Here is a 16,063-nt window from a genome sequence, read left to right as displayed (position 1 = left end):
TGGTTGCCGTGAGCAACTTTATTGCCGTCCCATACACTCGCTATAGTTGCGAGGCGGTTTGCTAGCTTTCCGAGTGTCGTGCGGCTGCTGCGAACTTGACTGCATTGCTTCGGCACCAAACTGTCGACACTCGACGAAGCAGCGCCGATTAGGCCTAATGGCTTGGGCAGTGTGGCCACGCTGAAAATTCACAGCTGCCTACGTGGTAACGGGCTGCTAGCCGTTGTGGAATGCCTGCTGCTCCATATGGGTGGCTCATCATGTAATCGGCCTCAGATCACATCTATTGATTAGATTGACGGCTGTTGAAGTGGTGTTAAATTCGTTGCCACGTGTCCAGTACGATCTGCATGCCTTCTGGTGGTTAATTGGCCTGATCCTTGCGAATCTATTCGCACTTCCTGAAATACGCACTGCTTTTGTTGCCGTTCCACGTTGTGTTACCGGTTTGATTGACCCTGTTCACCTGGATGAACCTTGTACTACCGACAAAGGCGGCTTCGGCCTAAGCGTCACCATTCTGCGGTTTTCGGCCGCTATGTGTGCGATCGCCTGCATTGGGCCGACGTTTTGTGCCACATGCAATAGGCCAGAAGCGCTTGCAGAGACGGACAGCTGTTACGTCAGCCAAGGTGCGCTCGTAGCTCCTTTTGCGCTGAAGAGAAAGTAGTAAGGCACTTGCTGGCCCGGTATCGGCACATGACATGCGGCACTGCAAGGGTACCTGCACCGAATATACCAAATATTAGAAAGTCAAGTAGCAGATATTTAATTTGCGAATTGAATTATTCGAACATTCACTATTCGATTCGATGCGGTGATACAGTAAAACCTTGTTAATTCGGATCTCAAGGGAGTAAAAGAATGTACGAATTATCTGAATTTCGAATTATCAAGGGTATGAGAAAAACAATAAGCAAATGCTTACTACGTCAACACCCTTTTATTTGCCTAATAAATGAGCAAATCTTGTTATATTTTGCACAAAAGCACTGTGGAAGCTGGAATTCTGGTCATCCCGTGACTGACTGGCTCTCGCAACGTGCACCTTCATTTGAGACACGCTTTTCAGTACCGCTGAGTGCGCAGTCGAGTACACAGTCGAGTGCGTGTTCCAATTTTATTTTGTCAGTGAGTTCAGGCAATTTTTTAAGCAGCTGACGAGACAAAAGTGCTATGTACGCTGAAAAGTACTCATTGCGATGTAGCTAGCAAGTTAAACATTAGTACGAATGTTGCAATCAAATTAGGTATTAGGGAATCTGTCAACGGTTTCTGTGGTTTCTCTCGAATCGTACACTTGGCACTGAACAAAAATGGAATAATTGCTTGCCACGTTTGCCATCTTGCATGATTCCTGTATGCACGTGGCATAAAATGTAGGAAAATAAAGAGAAAATATGAGATGTTTGCATGGTTTTTTTTTCGAGTGAAAGTTGTAGTAGTAGTAGTACTATGTTGCTTTGTTGCATTTTTTTGTTCTGGTCTTACGTCAGCAGTGCTCCTTTTCCTCTTGTGTGCACCATCACATTTGCTGTATTCAGCACTCTAGGTCCTGTCTAAAGTAACTGGCATGTGGCAAAATGTCTCACTTAACAAGTGCTTAATGCATATATTTGGTGGGTCCAGACAGCAAGCTTGAATAAGGTTTTCCTGATTAGGGATGAGCAAATTAGTGAGCTTTTAATGTTAAACCTTTTCAAAAATACGCTCAGGGGCAATCACCACGTTTGACAATAGTCACTGGGAGCTGTGCACTAGTAGAACTGCTTCAAGTTGCACTACAAAGCTCCTGCACACAACTGATGTTTACCAGATCGTGTGTTCTTCAGGCTTTGGGATAGGGTGAACATGCCAACTGTTTCCAACATCTTGTGACGAATTCAGTCACAAACACAATGGATCTGGATGTCACTGCAACTTTTCAGCACTGAGTGATATCATCTGTGGGGTCTCACACGTGCTCTTCGGACAAAGGAATGACAACACAGTAGTGCAAACAATCAAAAGGGCATTTATTGCACCTTTCATACACTAACACATGCTAGCTTAATTACTATCCATAGAACATTCACATGGGCGCGCGACAAATCAAGGAAGTCCGACTCACCGCGACCGGATAGCGAGCGAATATGTTCACCCCATGCTATTACACCATCACCTAGTCGTTCACGTGTACAGTCAGGCAAACGGTGTCTAGTTCGAACGATCCTTGTCCGTCCATACCGGTGTCCTGCTCCTAAGCCTTCTCGGGACGCCCCCGCGACATTCACATGGGCGTGCGACAAATCAAGGACGTCCGACTCACCGCGACCGGATAGCGAGCGAATATGTTTGCCCCATGCTATTACACCATCGCCTAGTCGTTCACGTGTACAGTCAGGCGAACGGTGGCGAGTTCGAACGATCCTTGTCCGTCCATACCGGTGTCCTGCTCCTAAGCCTTCTCGGGACGGCCCCGCGAAGCGAGCTGACGCACGTGCGAAGAGTCCGTGCATGCTGTTCGCCGACCCCCAAGCCAAGAGGAAGTGCTTTCGTCCTTTTGCATCCTAGTAACCCCGCCGCTAGATGGCGTTAAACGCGCAACACTAGTGCCATCTCTCGTAATACGCTGCCACCGAAACGCCACGGGGCGAAGCCGTAGAACAGGAGACGTGAGCCATGCGGGGAAATCAACATCGGGGATGCGTGAGAGTCTCGCATCCCCACACATCAGGAGCTAGAAATCATCACATTTATCATGACTTGACCTACATTTTGTTTAGCTTAGAATCGGGATGCTAATTTATGCTAAGTTGGTTTGAGATCCCCAAGCTGTCACCCTTTTTCAAACACACGAAGACTGTCAGCACAAATTTCTATGCTGGAGCTGTCTGCTGGCGTCGTAATGAGAACAATCCCTGCGGCATAATTTGGAAGCAGGCATGGTTCTTGAAAGCCTAAAAGTTTTAGAACCTGTACTCTTACACTACTGCATCAGGTGGAATTTGCTCCTACTATGATGGCTATGATACCGCCAACATCTAGTGACCTCATACCACTTGAGCAATGTCTGTGCATGTAGTTAGCTCAGTAAGTTCAATAGCTTACATTGCAGTTGTGATTTACATGTGGCCTTCTTAGCAATCCCACTCAAGGATTCGTACATAGCCTAGCTTTAAAGCAGTACCATTTATGGGTTCTTTCACCACTTAGTGCCCATAGGCCTTGCCACAGAGGTAGCTACCTGAAATAACTCTCGCAGTTCTTTCAATTAACTTCATGGATGTTGTCAATATATTGCCACTGTTGACATGTTACATATATAATATGTCAACAGTGGCAGTAAGTAATTCCTACTACAGTCACATTTCTTTAACATATTGTCACACTTACTGCAAAATGAGGTTGATGTTAAACTTTGTAAGCAGTGTGGCCATAGTAAAAGTGAACCCAAATGGGCACTTACGGGCCACTCTAGGATAGTGGGCACCATAAGCAATTTTAACAGTAGAAGGCATACGTGTCCATCATGTAAACAATCTGCCTATACTGCAGTGAAGTAGAAACGTGTACCATCTATGCTAAATACATGCCATATTAAAGTCGGTCTAAAAAACACAAATTTTTGCTTGTTGTTTCCTCAGGTACGAAAAAAAATTTACAAGAGCCTATTTGATGGAGAAGGCACTGCATCATGGTTTCTCCATGACCCAACTCTTGTCAAGTGTGCCTTTGAGTTTCCCACCCTTGCAGCCCTTCAGGAGCATGATCAAGGTAGGAAAAAACTAGGCCATTACTTGGCATGCTATATAATTATATGCTTCATGCTTAATAATTGTGCTTTCATATACTTAGAATGGGGTAATTATGATGTTTTGACAGCTGCATGCGCGTGTGTCACAGACAACCCTATTCACTTTCGTTTATCGGTGTGATGTTGCAATACCTCCTATCTCTTACAAACTTGCTATTTCTTGTGCACTGTGATGCACTCGCATGCACTAAACAGTTTTCTTTTGCATTTTATTTTGTGACAGCCAGCACTTTGAGACGCTGTGTTTGACTGCACTGTCTTCGAGGTCTGCCCATATTTTTTGTCAGAGGAATTGTGATATCTCTAAAGTAGGTGAAGTCCGCCTATAATGCTATAAAGAAATGTGAGACCGATGGTGGGATGGAAACTAGGTCTTCCAGCAAGGCAGCCCAGCGCTCTAACCATTAGGCCCCGGTCGCTCGCATGCATCACTCGTGCCAATTTTGTGCTTGGAAACGTCTGGCGCATGCATCACATGCCACTGTGTTTCATTTTTTCCTCGAGACAACTAGCGCTTTGAGACCCTGTGTTAGACTGCACTGCTTTGGGATCGTCCCACAGTCTTCGTCAGACCTACTAAGTGCATGCAGTTTATAATTTTATCGTGTTCATCAAATTTTGTGCCTTCCAGTGTGGGTAGTTGCAAAAAATCTTGGAAAGTATAGTAAAACCTTGATAATTCGAAGGTCGCCGGACCACGAAAATTCATAGAATTAAGTGGATTTTCGAATTAATCGAAATGAATAAAAATAAAAGAAAACAAGCAAGAACTTGCCGCAAAAAGAAATCGCCTTTATTTTCCATGTCCGAGAAAGATTACTCGAAGTAATCACTGATCCGGGGTTACTTGGCACGGCAGTTCGCCGCCCCTAGAGCCATGCTCTCTAGCTGGCTCACAACATTTAGCATACAAATATCACTCGCACTGCACTCAACAAAGTTGCGGACGATGTTCGCGGAATCGATAACTGCCACGAAAGCGGGTGTGGGGGTGCTTGACTCCAAAAATAAGGACTTGCTGGATATTCCGGACTTCAAAAATGCACTGTCAGGGTTCCCATTGAGTTCATGCATTTTCGCACGCAATTTTTCGGATGAATTGAGACCCGAAAGTTCGATTTTCCGGAATAAAATTTTTAACTGCGTACATAGTGCCGGAGCGGGTTCTCTCGCGCACCGTATCTTGAAAGCGATCTCCAGCCGGCTCTGACCTTTGTATGCGCTGTGCTTTCGCCGCTCAGAGTCAGTTGCCGTTGAAGCGATAGACTGCACGAACCTTCGCTCGCTGCGGCGGCCACGCTCGTTTGCGCCAGCGTTTTGACTGTGGTTGTCTGCGGTCATCGGGTGTGATCTATTCATGATTGCTTGTGCGCGCTGTCACCACGCTTGTTAATTCAGTTAGCAAGTTTTTTTTTTTTTTCTCTCTAAAGTTTCGGTTGCTATTTTGAACATGGCGTGTACACTGAGCAGGTGTCTCGGAGACCCATGTCTCGGTGATCGGCGCTACCTCCTGTGCCTTCGCGAGAGCTAAGCGGTGCCAAGCTCGTTTCTTCTATCTCCATGGCGAACTCCTTTGGCGGAGATCGTCAACGCGGTGACGTTCGTGTCGCCTGTACACAGAGACGACGTCACTGCTGCGCAAATCCAAGCAAGTCGATCCCCTCCGAGCGTAGTGTGAGGCAGGGCATTATTAGTTTTTTTTTAAGCCGCACTAATAATTTTTTTTTTGGCCGAACGAGTTTTTCGGACTATTTTTCAGTCCCCACGAGCTCGGAAAACTGGTTGGTGACTGTACGGAGCGCCCTAACCTAATAGCCGCACGTTGCTACCAGCCGGAAACTTCGAATTATCCGAATAGAGCCGCGCGGGCCATTCAAATTATCCGGTAGAACTTGCATTGAAAATGACGGGACCGCTCAAATTCTTCGAATTAACCGAGTTCGAATTATCGAGGTTTTACTGTAGGTTTGAAGAAGTTTTTTTTTTTTTTTTCTCAGGAAGTGGTATGTGTGAGGTACGGACACCCCTCAAAAATAGGATGACATATACAGTGTAAAGGTTCATTAGAAGTTTAGAATAATTTATAAAATTTTTGTGCTCGTAATTTATAAAGCAACTTCTAACAGAAAAAGTGAAAAATACGAAAAAGAGCCTTTGGCATCATTTTAGGGATACCAAAGACATTTTCGTACTTCATCTATTTGTTAGTTATAGATCTATTTGTTTGTTATAGGCTCATTTAAACACATGTAATGAAAAATGCAGGTTAAAAAAAAGAGGCCTGTTTGTACTTACCGTGCTCCAGATGATGTAAAGGTAAAAGGCAATCATGGGTGAGGTGTTCATATTTATTACCGTTGGTGCTACCAGAGCCATGAGGTGCCTATTGCTTTGTTAGGCTTCATTATGTTGGCTTAGCTAGCCAATATCCCTGAAAACGTAGGTAGACAGTGCGACTCCTTCACGTGAAGTACTCTGCGGACGCTGCCTCTCCTGAGTACACATTGGTTAGCATTAGAAATAGATCGTCTGTTAGGCTGTAAATTAATGGGCAGTAGCTAGACACAGTTGTCAATGAAACCACATGACTTAGAGTGCATGCACGTGGTGATGCTCTACCATGTGTGCAGTAATTTGAAATCCCAAAGCAGTGTGGCTTAATTTTGAGTTGGGCAAGGATGGAGGGTTTGTTGTTCTGCTTGTTGATCTATGGCCATTTGAACGGAAACAATATACACAAATGAGGTAGTGTCCCTCTCTTTACCTTGTATGCATGAGCTGTTTCTGTTCTTGAGGCTAAGGTGGGTTGGTCTTCAAGTTTGTTAGACTCACAGAACCATTGTTGATGCAAATAAAATATAGGTTGGTAAGAGTATGTGCAGTCTGTGTTAAATTCCTGTTTTCGTCTTATGTTTTGTTGGGTGCTGTTATGTATAGTGTTTGTAATATAAAAAACTTGTGCAGAGGCGCAATGGCTACACCCTTCATCTCTTAACCATCTGGTCTGGCTGGCTCTGCACTGGAGTTCAATACAAGACAAGAAGTCCAAGGGCACTGAGCACTTCTTTGAGGTGAGCTGGCGCAAGCTAACCAGTTGGCAAAAGCATCAGGATGGTTTGGATTATGTCCTTGGCCTTCATTCTGCTGTTGTGCCTTTTGTCTGTCCAGGTGCGAGTGTTTGAGAGGCTTCAGCGGGAGCCACATGCGTTTAATTCTGGGGCAGCTGAGACGTTGAGCCAGATGGATACGTTGGCATTCCTTGAGGCGGCACGGTACTGTGCGGCTCAGTCGCTAGGCCGGAAATCCATGCGTCCCTCGCAGGGACCCTTGGCACTCCCTCCCCACGTGGGTGTGCAGTTATGCACAGGGCCACAGGCTGAGTGGTGGAACGCTGCTTACCGCCTACACACCAACACTGCCAGGTGAGCGTGCCATGAAGAAACCACAGTTGGGAGCCAGACTTGTGCTGTCCTGTGGCAGTACGTGCGCTAACGCAATGTGGTCTGGGAACATGTCTTGGAGACAAAAAATATCACTAAAAAATCAATTTTTCAATTCTGGTACAGTAGAACCCCGCTGTTACGTTCCCGGGTGCTGCGTTTTCCTGGCTGTTACGTTGTTTTCAGCCAGTCCCGCACAGCTCCCATAGAACCCAATGCATTGGTAATCCCGCTGTTGCGTCACAACTGTGGGACCGGTCCCGGATCATGCGTTAAGAACTGCCACCCCACGCCGGCCCGAGCAGCCATTTTGACTGCTCATGTCGCTTGGATTGGTGGCTTGATGATGCCATTGGCCGCCTAAAGTGCCGGAATTAACACCCATGACGTATTTTCGGTTTCCGCCAGCAAAAGTATGGCCTTTGAGATCCGTATTTGTTATCTAAAGATGGTGTCTATGACGCGTGGCCCTAGAATTAGTTTTGGCGCATAGATGTTCTGTATAAAGTCCAAGGGCGATAACGCCGTCGCCGAGCGCCGTATTCTGTATGTGCGAGTGAAAGCGTGCGAGGGGAGCCGACAACTGCATCTAAATCTCATGCGCGCAAGAAAGAAAAGCAGGGAGGGAGCGCGCCTTCTTCCGTTGCGCTCGAGGCACCGGCTCGAGAGCGAGGGGGAGGGAGGTATAGCGAGCTGCGTTGTACTCTAGCATCAACTGTGTACTGCGCGGCGGCGCGCGGACCGTATCTTGAAAGTGATCTGTGTTGGGGGCAGAGTCTAGGCAGTGTAGGTGCATCAGCGGCTCGTAGCTTTGTGCGTGCTGTGTGTTGTCCGCTCTCAGTTTGCGTTGAAGCGATGGACAACAGCACGAAGGTCACTTTTTTTCGCACGTCAGAATTAAAATAATATTGTGTGCAGTTCTGTGCAGTTCAACACTACGCTTCCATGCGAAAATTAGCTCATAATGACTTGTTGAGCAACAAAATGATGTATTTACCCAACAAAATTCTCAGTTTTGCCTATGAAAGCATCAATAATTATTAATTTTTCACCCTTCGCCATTTTGAAACCGCACCTCAGAACCCAGCCACCTCAGTCTCGTTTCACCACTCCGCCTATTCCGCCATATTCAGCGGCCACTCCGGCAACCACTCCGCCACATTCAGCAGGAGTTGTGCAGCTGTGTCCACCGCCACCCTTCGACTTTGGGAACCCGGGATCCTGGCCATTGTGGCTTCTGCAGTATGTAGATTACTCCTTCGCCTTGCCTCATATCAGCTGTTCCATGGTGCCTGCACCTGCCAGGGAACAGCAGGTGCAGCCACGTTCTATGCTATATTGCATGGGCCTTCAAGCGAGAGTGGTGTTGATGTCCATATCACTTGGAGATGCTGCTTTTCAGGACTTGGTCAGCTCTAAAAAAGGACTTCGGTGCCCACTTCGTGAATCCACCTAATCAACTTTACGAATCTGCACGGTTCCATCACTGCATTCAAGAGCCCGTTGAGTCGGTCGATGTCATTTTCACTGCTCTGCATACTATGGTAAAATGCTCCAATTGCAGCTCAAGTGCAGTGGAAGAAGGCTTGTTCGTGACCGTTTCATTGTTGGTCTGCGAAATCGGAAGCTATTGGACCAGCTTTGCCAAAACCCGAAGTTAACGCTGCAACAAGCGCTTACTCAAGCTCGCCAAGACAAAGACGCCAAGAAGGAATGTGAAAGGTGTTTGCAGGAAAATGCACCTCAGCTGGTCATTGACACCGCGTACATTTGTTGACCAAATGAAGCAACAGCAAAAAGGCAGAACAATACCTGCGATTTTTGCGGTCACTCTTCACATATGGGTTCCGACTGTCCAGTTCGTTGTGCAATTTGCAATTACTGTTGCAAATGCTTTCCTGTTTTCGCCGGCAAGCGGCAGCGAAAGCCCTCTGCCAGTTCCATCGAACTTCATGCCGCGGCTGAAATGCGCCCGAACGCCAAGTTCGGCAATGTGCTTGGGAACTTACGTTCAGTTTTGTTCAAGGTTAACATGGGTGCCGAAGTTGCTGTCCTCCATAGCTGATTCCCTGGTCTGCTCACAATGTTACGAGAACCGGAATGAGAGCTCAAAGGTCCCGGAAACCACCCTATCTCTGTTTTGGGTACATTCCATGCGACTTTGTCCTGGAAGGGGCGGTCTACCAAACTGCTACGTTATCTTGCAGCCAAAACTGTACCGCTGCTTGGTTTTCCGGCAATTCAAGCCTTGGGCGTCTGCAAGTTCTTGGATTACGTTTCTGAAGAACGAGAAGCCTCCAACAATCTGCATCTAGACCCTAGCCTTTTCTGTGTTCTTGGGACGCTGCCAGACGAGCACACAGTTCGGCTTAAACTAGACGCTACACCATTTTCATTGAGCATTGCTCACTGTCTTCCTTGTGGGGGTCTTCCCCAACCCGTCCCAATGCGTGTAATCGCAGCTACGTAGGGTTCGGGCGAATAAGGCAACAAGCGAGTCAACTCAACAACGTGTATTGCTGTGGGCAATAAAACACACTTGCAGAGGGAAGTCCGCTCTGTATAATAAGTAATAAAATAGGCTTGTCTCGTCACGTGTGATAGTCACGCAAACAAGGTCACTCACGGGTTGCAGCGGGTATATCCATATGGGCAGGTAGGTGTAGCGAGGTCAGAGAGGCCCGGGGGTCTCTCGGTCGCGCTCTTTTATCCTTTTTACCTTTTTGCGAGGGAAATGGCCTCCTCACCCGCCGGATACTTTCCCTCTTCCCGCGCGGGCACGCGAGAACCGGGAGAGGGCAAAGTGCATTTCTCCCGTGCCCGCCCGGGTCCCGCGCCCGCCGCGTGCGCTCCGTGCGCAAGCGACGGCGAGCGCCCGCGGGAGAAGGTGGCAGCGTGTGCTCCCCACATCCTCCCCCCCCCCCCCCCCCCCCCTTACGAAGGCCCCCGTACGTTGAGGCTGGCACCTAGGGACGTCCGTTTCCCTGAGTACCCGCCAAGGTTGGCGACCGAGCAAGCTTCGGGCTGGTGGTGATGTAGCCCTCAGCTGGCGTACACTTGATGCCAACTCGGAGGCGGTTGGTCAGCTGCACTGCTCGTGCTTTCAAGGTGGGCGGGATCGTTGTCGGGGCTCGACGGTGGCTCTCAGTTCCACGCCCCAGGTGTCGGCTGCGCTGGAGGGGGCAGTCGCCTGCCGGCCGCCGGCTTTCGGTTCGTGCGGCTGCAAAGCCGGCGTAGCGCCGTTAGTGCTGCAAGGGCGTCAGTTGTTCCAGCGCGTACTGCAGGCAATTCGCACAGCCGTATCTCGTCTTGCTCTGCTCCTGGAAATTATTATTAGCAAAACTGCACGGAGCGGCACTGTGATCAGCAGCATAATTGGCCGTATCTGGGAACACCGTCGCACTCGCTCACGGTAGTTGACGATTCGCTGTAGATCTTATCCTCAATCTGTTTTCACTATTGTGCGTGCAATTGGTGCTCATCAAGAACATTATGTTGAACCTTGTGTCACGCTGCTGATTACCGACGTCATCAGAGGCGGTCGCCAAAACACGAGCAGAAATCGGCATTTCGACTGATGAATCGCGTTCCGCCACCATGACGTCCAGCGCTAGAATCACTTGTGATTAACCCGAGCCATGATCTCGCCTTGCGCTAGTTTTTTGTTTTTTGCACTTCTTTCCGAATTTATGTACACTGCGAGACTTTTGATATCGCTTCGCCATGTTAAAGTTTCGAAACAGCGCCGAGAGCCCAGGTCTAATTCGCACTCGGCGGCTGCAGTGCACTTCGTCTGGCTAGCTTGGCACTGTGCCAATACACCGCCGCAGTGCGCAGTCTTTGGGACGTTCGAAAACGGCTTCTTTAGTTTTTTGCCGAACTTGCGCGAAGTTGCGATCTTCCGAGCGTAATCCGACAATGTCTCGAACGATGAACAAGATGGCGACGTCAACGGGCCATTTAGTGTGCGCAGCAGACGACGTGGGAGGCTGCGCGAATCGGAAGCGCAATTCAGTCACATGCGCTCACTCTGAGAATAAGCTCACACGGTGGGACCTTTTTTTGGCGCAGATTTTCTATGTGAATTCTGAGTGGATGGAAACAACCGCGGCTGGATATTGAATAAAAAGTGCGGCTCCTTCGAATGAAACCAAAATGGCTGCAGTATCGAACATAGAACGGCAGCAGCGCGGCGCTGAGAAAGCCCATTTTTTTGCGCTTCCAACGGTGACAATTCAGCTTTCGAATGGGATATAACATGCTGTTACAGCTAAAATACTGATCTAAAATGCATGAAAATTGCCAAGACATCAGCAGGAGCTGAATCCAAAAATAACATTTCAAAAAATGAATTTTTTTCACAATTTTTGGTCTCAAAGACCCGCTTCCCCCTTAAGTGGAAAATGAGACATCCACTCATTTTCCATTATTACTTCTCTCCACCTAGCGGGTTTCTGCTGAACTATTACGTATTTCCCTACTGTGGGGAGAATAGGTGTTTTTTGTAGGTTACGCCAGATTTCTCTTTCTTAAGGAAATATTGCACTCAATATTTTATGTAATAGATAAACAAAAAGCAGAATGACTGCACTTTTTCACCCATAAATGTCTTAACGAGATGTATGTCAAAAAAGATATAGATTGCCAGAATTAAAATTCTGGCAATCTATATCTGGGATAAAATTGAACAAAGGTTGTAAAGACACGCTTGTATCTAATAAGAAGAATGTACCAAAAATGATGAGATATTCAAAATGTATTGCTGTCTAATAGGCGCTATCTCCGAAAAAATTCTAAATTTCTTATTCAACATGTCTTCCACTCCTAAAATTTAACTGCAAGCACTACAGTTGGGCGTGCCATGCAGTGAAGCAATTCCTCGATGTAAAACATAGTGGAATGTTGCATGTCCTTGCAATAAACTCTTGTTTTCTGCTCGATTTTCCTGTCGTAGCATTTCTTGTGACAACAAGGACAGGCCAAAGCAAAAAGCAAAGATAACCGAGCTTCGGCAGCAGATGTTCTGGGCTAACATCCTCAGACTCGCTGCTGCTCGATCCACCGATAAAATCAGCTGCAGACGCAGTGGAATCACGAGATCCGCTATTTTTGGAAGCACGCGTGCCCCTTCCACAAGCAGCCATTTTTGCTTTCTACTCTAGCGATAGCGAAACTTCAGAGTGTGTTAAAATATCACCGTCAAGCGGGGAAAAAAGCGAACTGCGTAGGAAATAAAAGTATAGTTCTCCTTCACATATGATGGCGAAGTCTGTTTGGGAGCTGTGCGGAAGGTCTCGAAAGTGGTGTTTCAAATCATGGATAGCGGGCTAACGATGCAGAAGGGTGCAGCAGGGAAAGAGTTAACAAACATGAAGTCACGCTCGCACAGGCAATTGTGGACCCCCCCCGCACGCACGGTTGCCCCAGAGGTAGAAGAGACACCACATCAAGCCGCCCTTCTTGGCTCACTCTCGCATGCTTACCCTTTCACCTACTGCATATGGCGGCTGCAATCTTATCACCCTTAGATTTTATACAGAACCTCATGTTGCAGACAGCGGAAATTCGCTTGGAGGGCCCATATTATTGCCATCGCAATAAATAGTATGTTTTGGTATATTTTTGGTGCGTGGCCACTTGTTTGCATTTTCCCCTTCTGTTACCCTCATAATTAATTGTCCTTTTTATACCGTTCATATATATAGTAGATTGGACATTGTTTGCAATTTGTATACATTTGCTGTGAAATCAGGCGTGTGAATTGAAACTTTATATTGAAGGGTGCATTAATTGCAACTGGTTGCTTATTCTTGCATCATCATTGTTTGATTAGGGATCGAATGGCTGACTTCAGGCGCATTCTGCAAAGAGGACTTGAAGTGATCCGTGGAATTGGAAACCATAGCATGGACCTTGCTCTGGTTGTTCACTTGGCTAGGACATTTGCAAAAAAGGTACGTTTCACAATATTGCTTTCTGACAGCTATACAGGAGTAATACCGTAGAACTTCATTCATATTTTTTAGGAAAAAATGTCGGAAAAAATTTGGCAGATACATTTAGATTGCTTAAGTATAGGAATGTGAAAGCATTATACAGTAGGACCCTGCTGATATGTTTTTCACGGGACCATAAAAAAAAACCATAAGAGCTGGGAAATGCAAAAGCCGAGAAACAGGAAAAATTGAGAAATGGGAGTAGTGTTGAACTGCACACGATATTATTTGAATTCTTAGGTGGGAAAAAAAGTTGTAGTTTCGCCTGAAAGCTGAAGCATCGATTGCGATAGCAAATTAGTAGACAGCTATACAAAGTAAAGATAGTAGTTTTATCGTCCGTATAAACTTGTAAACATTCGCTTATTAACTATTAACAATCATAGTGTCAGCGTCCACAGGCAAACATGAATACATCACACTGGATGAGTGCAGGACACGCGCTTTCAAACGCTGGCAGTGAGGAAGCGCCGCTGCAGAAGCGTGCGAACTGACCTTCATGCTGTTGTCTATCGCTTCAATGCAAACTGAGCGCCGTGAACACACAGCAAGCACAAAGCTACGAGCCGCTGACGCACCTACACTGCCTAGACTCTGCCTCCAACGCAGATCGCTTTCAAGATACGGCCCGCGCAACCGCGCGCCGCCGTGCAGTACGCAGTTGATGCCAGAGTACAACGCCGCCTGCTATCACTGCCCCCTTCCTTCCTTGCCGGTGCCTCGAGTGCAGCGGAAGAAGGCGCGCTTCCTCCCGGCTTTTCTCTCGCTTGCGACATTTAGACGCGATCGTGGGCTCCCCTCGCACGCTTTCACTTGCACATAAGCATACGGCGCGCGGCCAATGCCATCGTCAAGCCGCCAAGCCAAGCGACATGAAAAATCAAAATATCTGCTTGGGCTAGCGCGGGGTGGCAGTTCGCAACGTATGATGCGGGAACGGTCCCACAGTTGTGACGCAACAGCGTAGTTATCAATGCATTGGGTTCCATGGGAGCTGTGCGGGGACCCGCCGAAAAAGACTTAACAGCCGGGAAAACGCAGCACCGAGGAACGCAACAGCGGGGTTCTACTGTAGTAGTTAGTCCCTTTGGTGAAACCGTTAGTCAACCAGATTGCTGCGACGTACCATGTGCAGTGACGCACGCACTAGGCATACCTTTGGTCAGCCAGAACCGTGGAGCCGCTGTGGCATCGGGGAAGAGTGCTCGTCTCTCATCCCGAAGACCTGGGTCCGATTCCCACCCAGACCCAAACTTTCCACCACCAAATTTTCTTTTCAACACCATAAATTTGCTTTGTTTACAGGAACTTCCCTGAGAAATTTGACATCAATCCAAGCATTTTTTTGTTTTTACTGTTTGCGCCGTCAGCCATTTTTAGTACCGTTGCTCGGTCACACAGCCGCCGGATTCTTGTGTAGTGGGGCATATAATCCTTTCGCATTAAAATGTACTAACCATGAAAACGTACGACTCAGTCACTCGGGTGTAGTTGACATCTACGTAATGCACGAATCGTTGCAGCACGAGACACCAACACACGCCGAGTTTGTGAAGCCAAGCGGCCCCAGATGTGCGCTGTCATTTTCCTGTTGCATTATGTTATAAGACGGTGATGGGTTACTGAAAGAGTGAAACATCACGTTCACTTTGCGCCGCTTGCAGCAGGGAATGATGGCAACTTTCGGTTATCGCCTATTATAAGTGTGCAGTATACTTGCAATGGCACCACGCCACACGCTATTAAACGGATAGATTAAGATGCTTATGGCAGTAGGGTTAGCAGCGATAGCTGTGAATTTTCTGGTACCCGAAAGGCGCATTGTCGTTTTTCTATGGTGGAGTGTTTTAAGAAGGGACGCCGCCCCTAAAAGCAAAAAAAAAAAAAAAAAAAAAAAAAAAAAAACCGGAACGATCAACTTGATTTTTAGAAAACTGCATATTTGGGCTGTATTTGTCATCAACTATCTGTTCTGTAATTATTAGCGCCTAATCCGTCATGAAACTGTTTCTTCAATCAAATATATAACGAGCTGAGGCTGTAGTGCATTATTTGTAAGCATCGAACTTTGTGATAAATTTTCTGATATTCAATATTCAATTAGAAATATACTATTGGATATTCAGACATGCCTATCTTTTTTTTTTTAAGGTTCTCCAGGTAACATGCTGGGAGACGATCTTATAACAGTTTGGGAAGCAAACCGCATTGCGCTTTTACGAAAGCGTGATTCGTAACAATCTTGAGAGGGCACATAAACTGTTGGCTTTTCAATCTGTTACAAGATTGCGCCCCAGCACGTTGCTCTGTAAATAAAACCTTGAACTTCGGCACACATTACATTATGACATTGTGTTCGTGGTGCTGGCATGCAGTCGTTGTCCAGGCGAGCTGATGGCCTCGAGGAGGAGTCTAAGGCCCTAGAAGACTGGGCGGCACACTATTGGGAGGTTGTCATTTCTATGCTGGAAAAGTCTGGCAGCACCAGCAGCCCATTGTCGGCATCACGCCGGCTGTTTTGTGTGTCAGCCGGTAGTGCCTTGACCGGCCCACAGGAGACGAGGGCCCTCAAGCAGGAAGCCAAGATGTTTCTTGCTGTGCGTGCTATGAATGCAGACTGTCTGGACGAGGCCGCTGAAATGCTCTCCCAGTTGACCACTGCACAGGCTGCCTTTTACACTGCCCTCGTAAGTTTTCCACTCTGTACTAGCAGATCGTTTTCTCCCATGTGTACTGCGCTAAGGGGAGTTGCTTTCTACTTTCCAGACTGTGCACATTTTATAAAATGGCTTCAGCAGGCTAAATTTGTGCTTGAACTCCACATATTGGGA

General features: G+C 47.1%; 1 protein-coding gene across 2 annotated transcripts in view; it reads left to right on the top strand.

The window, feature by feature from the left end:
• LOC119440619 (E3 SUMO-protein ligase RanBP2) overlaps positions 1-16,063 on the top strand; it is a 125,110-nt gene that overhangs the window by 33,191 nt on the left and 75,856 nt on the right. For both annotated transcript variants that reach the window (XM_037705514.2, XM_049662031.1), the window contains exons 13-17: positions 3,627-3,756; positions 6,761-6,867; positions 6,965-7,218; positions 13,070-13,190; positions 15,608-15,919. In XM_037705514.2, coding sequence (XP_037561442.2) covers positions 3,627-3,756; positions 6,761-6,867; positions 6,965-7,218; positions 13,070-13,190; positions 15,608-15,919 — 924 coding nt within the window. The remainder of the gene's footprint in view (positions 1-3,626; positions 3,757-6,760; positions 6,868-6,964; positions 7,219-13,069; positions 13,191-15,607; positions 15,920-16,063) is intronic.

Source organism: Dermacentor silvarum, chromosome 2, assembly GCF_013339745.2.
Source record: "Dermacentor silvarum isolate Dsil-2018 chromosome 2, BIME_Dsil_1.4, whole genome shotgun sequence".
NCBI classification, from domain to species: Eukaryota; Metazoa; Arthropoda; class Arachnida; order Ixodida; family Ixodidae; genus Dermacentor; species Dermacentor silvarum.
Note: the sequence above shows the minus strand (reverse complement) of the source record. Positions and strands in the feature narration are given on the sequence as shown.